This window comes from Theropithecus gelada, unplaced genomic scaffold (genome assembly GCF_003255815.1).
Source record: "Theropithecus gelada isolate Dixy unplaced genomic scaffold, Tgel_1.0 HiC_scaffold_15883, whole genome shotgun sequence".
Taxonomy (NCBI): Eukaryota; Metazoa; Chordata; class Mammalia; order Primates; family Cercopithecidae; genus Theropithecus; species Theropithecus gelada.
The window spans coordinates 5,118,709-5,131,432 of record NW_020257640.1 but is presented as its reverse complement, the minus strand read 5'-3'; the positions used below and the strand labels follow the sequence as shown (position 1 = coordinate 5,131,432).

The following is a 12,724-nucleotide window of genomic DNA, read 5'->3' as shown; positions in this document are numbered from 1 at the left end:
GCTGTATGAAATCAATGGTGTGTGCTACGGGTTATCATTAAGGGAGGTCACTGTCCCATCCTCTGCCTGTAGAATCTGACATCCAGTGGCACAAGTCACCTCTGCCTCGTTTCATGTTCCCTTCTGGGGTCATCTTCAAAAGCTTCTAACTGCACCTCCTGCCCTCGTTCCACTGGCCTTAGTAGCTCAGGATACTTCCATCTGCTAGCAAACCTCCAATAACTCCAACCCCATTCTCTGGGCAGGGTCACAAGGAGTCCTGCTTTTAAATTGGGAGATAAAAGTGGTAGCAGAAAGGGCCCGGGGAGGTAGAGCTCACAGGCTTGACAGTGGTCAGGCCTCCAGGGTCCGTGTTTTCCTGGAGGTGCATTTATTGTGGGAGAAAAACTTTTATCCTTGAACCCTCTGCACTCAAAACCCCCATGGTCAATTTTTCCACCTCCCTGGGCCAGGGTCAGGTGCTCTCAGCTCTCTGGAGGCCCTGATCTTTTGGCAGTGTGATGGCAGCATGACCACAACGACCTTGGTTTTGCTAAGACTAGTGCTGGCTCATCTATAGGATTCAGAGGTATCTTTCACTCAGGGAACAAGGAAGCAGGTGGGTGCTTGCCTTGGTGGTAAGGCTGAAGACTTTGAGGCTGTCAGAAGCAAGGCGCTCTGACACTTTTCAGCACCTTTTTGGGGAGAGAAAGGCAGTTCATGGGGAGGGCGGTGGGTGACAGAAATAAGGTGATGCTGGGTCACATGTTATTTTCTTTTAGAAAACAACAAAGCTTTCCTTTTTAAAATGGATTGAGATGTACTTGAGGGAAAAAAGACTCCAGCTTAAAACAAATGGAGGGGAAGAGATGGAACAAGAACAGAGAGCTACACTATTATGTTGTTATACTACACTCTCTACTTGTGTATTTTTGAAGATTTCCATAACAAAAATATAAAAGAGTAAATAAGTTTAAACTGACACCCACCTCACCATTTAAATGAGGCAAAAACAACCCAGAAGCATCCGAACTCTACCATGGGGAACTGTGTGTGTCACAGCACACTAGGCGATGCTTATACTTTTCGGTAGAGACAGCCTACAATGTCACCTAGTATGTGAGCCTACAGAATCATAGTCTCTGTCTCTTCAAAGCAAATATAAAAGAGGCGCTTTGGCTGTTTGTTTCTAGAAGAAAAGGGAATGTCTCATCACCTCAGTCTCTTTCCTGCTGAAAACTCTATCCAGGCCCACTAGGTGCCAGACAGAGAGCTAAGTTCACTGAAGGTTATGTACCCAAAGCCAGTTTCACAAAAATGTAGGGTTTGAATTCATCAGTGCTATTGAATTTAAATCTTAGTTTCATGACCCGATGAAACTGTGGCTTAGAGACACAATTCACTTAATACTGTGATTAAGGTGATGTCAGAGTACGTGTTGTTTCCTGGCAGACTTACAATTAATCAGCTCTCTCAGGGTAAGTCAACGGGATTTTAGAGAAAAACCCAATGTCTCTAATGAAGAAGCTTCTGAAACCAGAGGAGGCTGGGAGTCAGGATGCAGGCATGATTTGGTACCTAAATGGTGCCCATGGCGCATCACTGTTGCCCATTTAACATGGGGTAAACCAAACCCAACAAAGGCAACCTCTAAGCTGGCAAAAAAGCTGGCAAAAAACCATCTCGTAGACAATAATGTTGTGTTTTCCATGAAGAATAATTATGGCACACTACAAGTGCTTGGGCCCAGGATGCAGTGAGAATTTAGAACGCAAAAACCAGTGAGGGGATGGTGAGAAGGCAAAATAGAGGGTGCTGGGAGAAGGCTCCACCCTGGATGAAAGTCCAAATTAAACTGTAATATATAAAACAGAAAAGCAGCAGAACTAGTCTGGCTCAAGATACAGGGTAGAGGCTATGGAGTAGCAAGCAAGTCCCTATCATCACCTCCTCCTCAACACCTGTGGTGGCCCCAAATTACCTCACAGGAGCTTGTGGGAGAAAGTTTAAGATGCTGGAACACTGACGTGTGGTTGCCAATTTTAAATTTTTGCCAAGTAAAATGTTCAAAAAAAAAAAAAAAAAAAAAAAAGGACTACCCACCATCACAATTATTTTCTAAGACAATTTTAACACCAAAAAATAAAAGGACATGCTAAATGTGCGGTGAAATATATTTAAATGAAATATGTAAGAACGTATTTCATCCCCTCCCCCTCTTCTGACTTGCTTTGGACTCAGGGAAAGAGGCCCGGCAAGAATCTGGTCTAGGTGTCTTAGCTGGCTCTGAAGGAACCACCTTCTGTGTCTGGTGTGACAATGACTGCCAGCACAGGTGGGAACTCAGACCCAAGCCACTTAACACCTCTGAAGGAACTGGTGCTTCGGAGGTCATCCTAAGCTCTCACCTGAGAGCCTGCTGGGCAAGAATGAGCTTTTCCACTTCATTGTCAATTGCTTTGACAGCTTATACTTATCCTCCTCAACTTACTGGCTTTTTGTTTCTACACTGTCAAAAGGGTGTCTCCAAGCAAAATCTGAGATGCAGTTCTCCTTTTGTGAGTTTTGATTAAAGGGAAGGAGGAGCTCTGAGTAGGGCAGCAAATTCCTAATTGTTCCCTGCCAGTTCGCTCACTGGCCCTTCTGGGACCTCAGCTTCAGTCTGTGCTAGCCTCAAAGGAGTCCCAGACTGAGCCGCAGACCCTCTGTTCCCCATTCCTGCACTGCTATGGCTGAAGAACTCTTTCTTCCCATGGCTATGTCCTGCTCACCCTAGAGGGCCCTCCCGGACCACACCACCTAAACCAGTCTCCTCACACGGCAAAGTCTGGAATTGTTACTACTTATTTGTTATGACTTGTTCTTAGCTTGTCATCCGTCTCTCCCACCACAGCGTATGCTCCTTAAGGAGGGGGAGGTCTGCGTTACAACCTGGCATCTGTCCAGGGGTATAGTAGGAGCTGGAACACTGGAAAAGATGAGATTTTGAAATGCCTATGGGATGTGGCTTCCAGAAGTTAAATCACAAAAAAGATGTAGAAGAGAAGGGAAAGATGAGGAAGGAAGAAAGAAAAGCCTTAAAATAAGAACAAAATTATGAGCATGGGAAGGCTACATTTTTTATTCTGCAGACCAAACACCAGGATACAACCTACCTTTAACTCTGCTGTATTTTCAGCAGTCTCTAAACTCACTGAAACCACATGGATTCAGGTTAGGGAGAAGGAATTCCTTAAAATAAAGCTGCTGAGACCCTAGCAAGGGACAAAATGAAGTCTTTTTGGAAAAAATCTCTTAAGGGCAGGCACTTTTCTTTCTGGAACAACGAAGAGTAACTGCCCAAATGCAGGAAGGAAAAACAGGGAAAACCAAAATTGACTTGAGTGTTGGGTGTTAGGAGATGCCAGACCAGGTGCTGGATGTTCCAAATTTCTCATCTGATCCAACGGAACCCACCAAATGAGGAAACTGAGGCTGTGAGGAATTAGGTCATTACCAAAGTACACAGCTGGTAAGTGGTAAATGTAGAATTCGAATCCAAACCTGTGACACTTCAAAGTTCTCTCTTCCCACACAGTTTCTTGAGGTCCCTCCCTACCCTAAGATTGGCAGGAGAGGAGATTCTATATCTGAATCCACAACAAATGCTGTTTCCAGGTGGCCCTTGATATGGACTGATGGAGTCATTTTGTGAGTTTAATGTGCTTACTAAGTGTTAGGAAAACCAAAATGATGTGATGTCTTGAAACATTTAATTAGACCTCAAGATGGGCCACAGAAAAACGCAATCTTCAGCTACCTAGACGCCACACTTCACTGCCAGATCACACTCTGTCTTGTTATTTCCCTTCACAGACCAAAGGAAAACCAAAAAACTACTGTTTTTTAGTGGCTACTTTTGAGGTGAACATATATCTCACGTTAGCCTTAATGTGCTGCCCAGCCTTCCTCTTACCTCCTTGAACTCTTTCACAGTCTTAAAGTATAGCCTCTGCTTTTCTAACAGCTCCAAGTACTGGTCGTTCAACTGGTCTCTTCTCATTTTGTTCTCTTGCTTTTTCTTTTCCATCTGTTGAAACATTGTGGGAAATGGTGATGAAGACACGTTCTGCCCAAGGGCTGCTGGCAACATCCAAAAGGCAACAGTTGTTAACAGTTTCGTAGATTTCCTCCCAGCAAAGGAAGCTTCAATATATAATTTTTGAGGTTGGTTAATTTATTTGCATGATATTACATGGAGGCTCTACAATTTATTCAGCAATTTTTCTATCACTGAGTATTAACTGTTTCCTTTTTTTTTTTCTCACTACAATTTCACAATGGACAGGTTGGTGATTCTCAACTGGGAGCTATTTTGACCCCCCACTCCCCACCTGGCAGTGTCTGGAGACAGTTTTGATTGTCACAACTGTGAGGAGTGGGTGCTACTGGTATCACTGGGTAGAGGCCAGCAACGCTGCTAAACATCCTACAGTGCACAGGACACCCCACAGCAAAGAATTATCTGGCCCAAAATGTTAACTGTGCTGAGGCTGAGAAACCTTGATTTAAATAACTGTGCTCATATAATAAAACTGTGTATCCTCTTTTGATTTCATGTAAGTATTTCCATGTCATTACAAACTTTCTACAAATTATCATTTTAAAAACAACACAGTGTTCCTGCTGATTGCTAACTTACCCATCTTTCTACTGGTAGACAATTTAGGATATTTTCAGGATTTAGATCTCATAAATAGATGCTAGGCTTTGATTTAAAGAGACTTTTCTAAGGTACCCAAAAGCTTATTCATTCAACAAATATTGACTTAGAATCTACTGAGTAGCTACACGTAGGGTGAACATGGCAAAGTCACTGCTCCCACAGAGCGTACATTGTAGAGATTCACATTAAGCAACCACCCTGACAAATAGACGCACAAAATATTCCCAACACTGATCAGTCCTGTGAGGAAAATGACATGGGAGGAGGTGATGGAGAGGACGATGGGTGCATGGCCTCCTCAGCCTGGAAGCTCAGGGAGGCTGAGGACACTAGAGCAAGGCTGGCAATGCTATGTGCTATATGTCCAGAAGGTAAACCCAGAGCATCAGCCAGGAAACGAGGGCAGAAAGAGTTACGGTACAGACCGGGTGCCTGACTCATGGCTGGTGCTCAAAAGCTTGTTGAATCAAATTCTGAGAGATGCTTTGCCATGGCTTTGCCGATGTCTGACCGTGATTTCTGTGTTACACTTTGGAAGGGATTTGGTAAACACAAGCTACAGGTAAACTGGCTGCATTTTATTCAGTAGTTCCCTCCACACTATAGGCCTCTGTTGACTGCATAGGACAAATGCAACTTGGTGTCCCCAAGGCCTACCCCAATGCTGTTCAGAGAAAGACCCATCACATATGGGGACTGATTTGCCTGGTTAAATCCTGACCTTGCATCTAGTTCCTGAGTCCTAAGACCCTGTGCCCTGCTCTTTCCACAGGTCTGCATACAGATGTCTGGTACACACCCATACTAGGTCTCCAGTTTGGTGCCCTCTTGTGCCCAGGTCTCCCAGAGTGGGCAGTCCCCTCTGGAGTCCTTGGCTGGTGTCCTACTACACTTGGAGCCCTGGCTCAGCAGCAAGTCTTGATCCCTGCCGACGGAACCCCTAATGCTGCCTCCATGGGTCTCTCACACCCACTCACGATCCTGTCACAGTGACACACCAGCCCACCACAGCTCCCACTACTGTTCCTTCGTGGGCTCCAACTCTCAAAGCAGCAGACACCTTTTCCGCTGTGCTGGATAGACCTCACAGCTAGGTCCCTCTCTCTTATTAGGACAGCCAGCAGCTCTTATCTCAGGACTTTCCTCTCTGCTCTGTGCTTTAGCAAAACACTTCACCATAACTGATTATGTCCTAGTGAGGTAGCAACCCGTTTGAATTATGAATTTATCCAGGACCCACTGTGGGAGTTACTGTGGCAACCTAGAAATAATATGAGCTTGAGGCCAGAAAGGCTGGGTTCAAATCCTAGTTCTGCCACTCACTGTGTATCCTTGGACAGCTAATTTAACTTTTTTGAATGCCAGGTCCTTTAGCTAAAATGAGAATATCACCTAGATCACCAGTTTTGTTATGAGAAGCTTGTGACATTAAATATTAAGTGAATGATCCATTATCTGGTCCATAGTAGCTGCTCAACAAAGACAGTTTTTCTTCTTAACATTTCACATCCTAGGATGCCAACTCACTCTGAGAAGCAGGAGTTAAATCTTTGATCTAAGCTTCATTTGCACACTCTTCTCAGTGTCCTCTTACCCAAACGACTTTGTTATTCCCTACTTATCACCTATTCACACCCTAGGTCTGTGAAGTGCTTGTGCCAAGCACTTGCTCACAGTATTCCAGAGATCCAGAGACTTTACCTCCTCTGAGTGAGGTCAAAATGCTGACTGATATGTGACCTCTTCTTTACTCAGAAACCCTTAGACGGGGCATAAACACCTATTCAATCATTGTTACCCAATGCTGGTCTGCTATGTAACACTCTGAACCTGCTGGTTCTGAGAAACTTGTGCTTGAGAGGACACAGACTCCCCTGCCACATCTATGAGAGCAGGACCCATTATGGCACTGTTACAGGGAAAGCTACATTTAAAAAAAAACAAAAAACAAAAAACAAACACACACAATAAAACACATCCATGCAAGTGAGTGCTGTTCCATCCAGAGTGCCAATCAACATTCAACATTCAAAGTGTATCTGGAACCCTCTTTGACAACTGCTCTTTGACTCCATTGAAAGAATTCACCCATTCAACAAATAGTCCTTGAGGGCCTAACCATGGGTTAGGTGCTCCATCAGCCACTGGGGATGCAGACCAGAGAAAGAGAGCCCACTCTGCCCTGGGTGCCATTGACCCATTTGGCACCCACCATGGAGGGGAGAGACAGATACAGCAGCACCTGGTTTCCACACTGGTCAGCCCTGAGGGGCCAAGAGCATGAAGCCTGGGGGAAAGTGAAGAGAATGAAGGGGTGAGGCCCATTTCTTCTTCTGCTCTGGCTCATAGTCAACAACAGGAATTCATGGGGTTCTTTCCTTTGGTTTCCGCTTCCTGTTTACACTGCTCTCTGTAAACAGGAAGCAGAAGTCAAAGGAAAGAACCCACGAATTCCTGTTCTTCTTGACTATGAACCACAGCAGCTTCCTGAGGAGCAATAGAATGGAGGAAGCGTCTAACACACTGACACCTGGGCTGTCACAGGCTTTTGGTCAGCCAGGTTCTCTGCCTTCCACCTACTCACATCCCAGGTCACCGAGAGGGGACTGCATTCGCCCTCTGCAAGACAGCCTATCCTGGCTTGGGTGAGTGCGCATATACAGGCAAGCACTGACTTATGTCGTTCTAATTTTGACGGCTGAATAGTCCGAGAAATTGTGCTTGTTACTAGTGATACTTTTTTTTCCTCCTTTGACATTGTTTTATTGAAGTCATTCACAGAGAGATTCATGGTATTTTTCTACAGGGAAAGGGACATGGAACACTTCTGCCCTTAGCTCATCTCTTGAGAGATGAGATTACAGGCAACTTGAACGTTTGTCTTCTGTAACAGGGTTTTTTATGATGACAGGACCTATGGACAATTCTTTCTTTTTCTTGTGTTTATATTCTGGCATCACTCACTGGAGCCCTTTGCCCCAAGATCATAAGAGGAGAAACCCGACGTCCCTAGAAGATTTTACCGCCATGTCGGAGAACCACTCTGGTGTGATACATTTTTAAAACAGGACCATAAGCAAGAGATATTTGGAAGTACGAGTTAGGATTCATCTGAGAATGGCGGTAGGAAACTGCAGCTGTCTCTGTAGGAAAACCTCATGCTGTACCCTGACTGAGTGGTGCCTCTCTGTTCTCTTCAGATTTCTGAGGCTCCATTTCCTCTCACTTTGGCAGAACTCAGTTCAGCAATGATTTCTCTTTTTTAGAGGGGGGTTCCTGAAAACTAAAATGTTCTCAAGATCTTAAGATTCCTAAGGAATGAATCTCTTGTGGCAGAATGTCAGGTACCGCAGATCCCCCGAGGAAGCGAATCCAGTCAAGCCTGCTGGTGAAAGGTGGTCTCCTCATCTGTAAAATGGGTGTGATACTGTTCACTTCAGAGGTCTTTCAGGAATGTCAGCACAATGCTTGGTACACAATAGGTGTTCAATACATGGGAGCTGCTGCTAACAGCAACTTCTGAACCCCTGGGTGTAGGCAGCTCATGGGACAGGCCCTGCCCACTGCAGAGTAAGACGCATGGTGGGAATCCCTCTGTAGAAATGTGTCTTTTCAGGATTGAGGGCACACTCCCCAGCTACCAGAAGAGACCTGTTCTTCCCAGGACTTTCCCTGTCACCACTATAAAACCTGGGCTATATTACAGAAAAGAAGCCATCTGACCTTCATTCTACTTTGCTTAATTCCTTCCACAATCTGTTCCATCTGACGTAAAAACTGGTCCCGGGCAGCAGGGGAGGCCATGGCTCTGAAAGAAAAACCAGCAGAGTTATGACCGGCACACAGGACTCTGAGGTAGGGGGAAATGCCAAGCAGTCAGCTCTGTATCCAGGTTATACCTCTTGGGAGAAGCAATCAGGCCTTTGCAATGCACAGTGGAGCCATGGGGGCCCCTGCGATCCCAGGCAATTAAGGATGTTAAACCTCTGAGAAGGCATGGAAATTAGCCTGGTCTTATAATTGCATATTAATCTTTTTGTCATGCTTTCCCTATAACTTTCATAACTAACATGTATTTTCTTAAAGTAAAACATGACTAAAATTAACAAAAACAGTATTTATTTGAAATATGACATGTACTGCTTAAGTACTGAATTTCACTTGGTTTATAAAAAAATTTGAGGATTGCCAGATACTTGAAATTGGTAGACATATTCTGAGATTTCCTAAAACCAGGTCTGAGAAATCTGGTCCTATTTCTAGAAGCAGCAGCTAAACAAGTAGATTCCCTGATGTCCTAAAACATTCTTCTTCACCTCCAACTCTGCAGAGGGAAGGACACCAGGAGGATCAGAACATAAACACACTAACACACACACCCCACCGCATGCACGCACTGAGAATTATCCTGAAGGATGGGCTGACGGAGCAGAACTCTTCACAAGACACTCAAACCATAGGCTCTCTCAATCATTGGGAAAGATGAAAATGGCATTTTTACAAATGTCACAAGGTATTTTACACAGTGAATCTGAATCTTATTAGGAAGCTGTGGGCTTCCGTTTTTTTTTTTTTTTGGAAAAGAAGCTTAAAATCTAGAACCTGTAACTCATTAAGATCTCAGTCTCAATGTGTCCCCTGTCACCTGCCAGAGGACAGCAGAGATTTATGCCAGAGAGAAGGGAAGCATGCTCTCCAAGGAGCAAGTCCTGGGGCTGCTGGATGGTGGGTGGGCAAATGGACATGCTTGAGGGCTGCTTGATTTGGGAACAGGTGGGCCTTGACATCTAATTTATAGAGAACAATGTACACATTAACCAAAAAAACTACCGTGAGATTTTAAAAATCTAAAAAATTATATAAATTCCATTATGTAAATTTTAAAGCATTTCTGTGTGTTCATTAACAAATATTAATTTGATAATATATAGAGAGATTTTAGTAGGTAGGCACAGCCAAATTATTGGAAAGTTAACTTTTTTCCTAAGCTCTTCCTTCACTCGACTATCATTATAGTTTTGCAGATACTCAAGGAGAGTGTAAACAAGATACCTAGCAGAAGGGCTAAAAGAGTAAGAATCACATACCCAGCGTTAAGTCTTGCATGTGCCTTTGTGAAGCACAGGATAGCAGTGTAAGCTGGGCTGAATTCAAAGTGTGCAGGGTGACAGGGTATTAGTGGGAAGGAGGACTGACAATACTTACTGTGAGAAGTTCTCATGAATTGAGTTCAGCAGACTAATCTGGGGAAGTAAAAAAACAAACGAAATTATAAGACAGGCAAAAAGATTTCCACACTACTGCAACTGCTGCAAGCTTGCCTGTCTCCACATACTGCTTCTGCAAGGAACACAAGTCTTGTTTATGAAGATTAAAGTAACATACGGAAAAAAAAAAAATGAGCCACATGTTCTGTCTCACAGTTTTCCTCAGGGAATCCACCTTCTTCTCACAGAAAATTCCCTCTTCCTACAGGGCATTCCCACAGCAATGTAGGGAGAGGGTGCTTTGAAGGGACCTGGATCCCAGCTGAGAGGACACTAAGCTAACATTAGGGCTCTCTAGGCAAGCTGCCACCACCTTTCTATCTTGCCAAACACTGCACTTTATTTTCAAGGATAACAGCTTAAGGGAGTCAGACAGTGTGGAGGGTAAGAGTCATTTACACTCTATTCCTTCCCACAGAATCTTGCCAATGCAGCAAGCTAAGCTGCTGGGTGGCTGAGTGCCTCCGAGGGGATGCACTGTTCAAGGCCCGGTGGACACTGCCTTAGCCTCACAGCAAATCCTCTTATCTGCCCCAATGATACGGTCCTTGGAAGGGCTCTGAGGCAGGAGTAAGGAAACCTGGGTCATCTTTCTGGCCATAAAACGACTCAACTTGGGAGCTCAGAACTAAGTAAATACCACGTGTGAACTTTAGGTTCACAGTCTGCAATGTAGACTATTTCTTGTCCTTACTACTCCACAGGAAGGTTTTTTTTTTTTTTTTTTTTTTGAGACGGAGTCTCGCTCTGTCGCCCAGGCTGGAGTGCAGTGACACGATCTTGGCTCACTACAAGCTCCGCCTCCCGGGTTCACACCATTCTCCTGCCTCAGCCTCCCGAATAGCTGGGACTACAGGCGCCCGTCACCTCGCCCGGCTAGTTTTTTTTGTAGTTTTTAGTAGAGACAGGGTTTCACCGTGTTAGCCAGGATGGTCTCGATCTCCTGACCTCGTGATCCGCCCGTCTCGGCCTCCCAAAGTGCTGGGATTACAGGCGTGAGCCACCGCGCCCGGCCTCCACGGGAAGGTTTTAAAGTTAAAATATCACAGGCATAAATCCATTTAAGATAAAATACCACCTTTATTCAAATGTAACATTCTAAACTGGTAACATGGCTTGGAATTAAAAAGCCCAGCTCCCCACTCTGCCTCGCAAAATTCCTAGTTTTTAAACAGTGGAACAACTTTAAACACTGCTGATGAAGGAAGGTCAATGGGATTTAAGGCCTTTGGGAAGGGGCTGGGCTATCCCTAAGTCAGGGTTGGCAAATCTTTCCTTTGCCAGGTAGGAGGGCCTCAAGGCCAGGATGTGGGGCACAGCTATTCCCCAGATCTGATGCAAATCCCATAAAATGCATTCATCTATTCAAATGTTTATCAAATGTCTGTTATACGCCTACCACTGTGTAAGGCCCCGAATACAGAAAAAAATAAAAAACAGCTTCTCAAGGAGTGCCCTTTAGGATGACAGAGATCTACCTGGTTTGTCTGACAGCAGGCAGTAAAGGTGACAGTAATTACAGATGCTTCAATTTGGGTTCAGGTAAAAGATATATTTGTAATATTATCCTTATTAAAATGGTAATTAGTGTAGGCTACAAGGTGATAAAATGAAAACACATTCTGTCAACCTCAAGGTGAGGGGGAGGGTAGGAACAAGTATGTACTGAGAATCCATCATGTGTAAGGAACTTTACATTTTCTCATTGTGTCCTCATTATAATCATCATCAATGCAATTAGGTGTCATCCCCATTTTACAGGTGAGAAAAATGAGGCCACACTAAAACCCAAATAAACCCAAATCTGACTGACGCCAAAGCCCGTGTTCTCTTCAGGACACCTGCTGCCATGGTGAAGACCAGGACTATTCTTTTTTAAATTAAGACATATCTGCATACTGTGCCTGAACCGTTTGCCATCAACTTGGGAAAGCCCTGAGCCATTAATTTAACCTGAGTTTTTAAGCGTTAGAAAGATGAAGGAAATGACAGTGACCCTTTCACCCCTGCTTTGAATTTTACAAACCTTTTAGTTCACGCCTATGTCAGCCACTGATTATTAAACAGGTATTTTCTCCCTGTAAACTATAACAAGCCCACCACCTCCATTCAGCTGGTTCCTCCCTTCCTTTAAAACTCAAACTAGTCTCACCAACTCCAGAGCTTCCACTGTGTTCCTTTTAACAATGGCATTTCCCCCACAGCACTCTAGAATGGCTGTCCACCAGTCTCACTTCACAGCAGACAGTCTGGGCTCCCAAGGAATCTTGTACTTTCTGACTGGGTATGCCAGCACTTAGCATATAAAATAGGCACTCTTTCTGCTAATGATGAACATATCCGTCCCAGACATCAAGTTCATTTGACTTCCTGGAGTCAACTGCACTGTTAGCTGCTTAGCCATTTTCTTTTCATAAATGTTCTTACCTCTTTTTCCAAATAAACCTTTTTATCATCCAGGGTATTATATAAAGTGAAGAACTGCTTGGTTTCTTTGTGCACTGCTGAAACTGTAAAGGTAAAGCAATCAGCACATGAATAAGAACAGGTATCAGAACACCCTACCTGCCCCTCTCCCCCACGTATGCACTGCCAGGACAGCTTTGTCAGGCCTGGGAGCTCACTCTGCAGAAACCCCACAGTGCGCAAACAGAATCTCCTGGGAAGCTTTTAACAAGTCTCAGGACCAATGAAAGGAGGACGTCTAGAGGTGGGACCCGGGTGGTGACAGTGAGTACCCAAAGTTGAAAATTACTCCCACAAATGAACCAGC

At 44.4% G+C, this 12,724-nt stretch overlaps 1 protein-coding gene across 1 annotated transcript in view; it reads right to left on the bottom strand.

Annotated features, from left to right (window-relative positions):
• The window catches only part of LOC112617124 (coiled-coil domain-containing protein 93), a 94,137-nt gene that overhangs the window by 5,738 nt on the left and 75,675 nt on the right, over positions 1–12,724 (bottom strand). Inside the window, exons 20-23 of the mRNA XM_025373853.1 lie at positions 12,379–12,461; positions 9,890–9,927; positions 8,408–8,492; positions 3,935–4,048 (exon numbers count right to left, since the gene is read on the bottom strand). Coding sequence (XP_025229638.1) covers positions 3,935–4,048; positions 8,408–8,492; positions 9,890–9,927; positions 12,379–12,461 — 320 coding nt within the window. The remainder of the gene's footprint in view (positions 1–3,934; positions 4,049–8,407; positions 8,493–9,889; positions 9,928–12,378; positions 12,462–12,724) is intronic.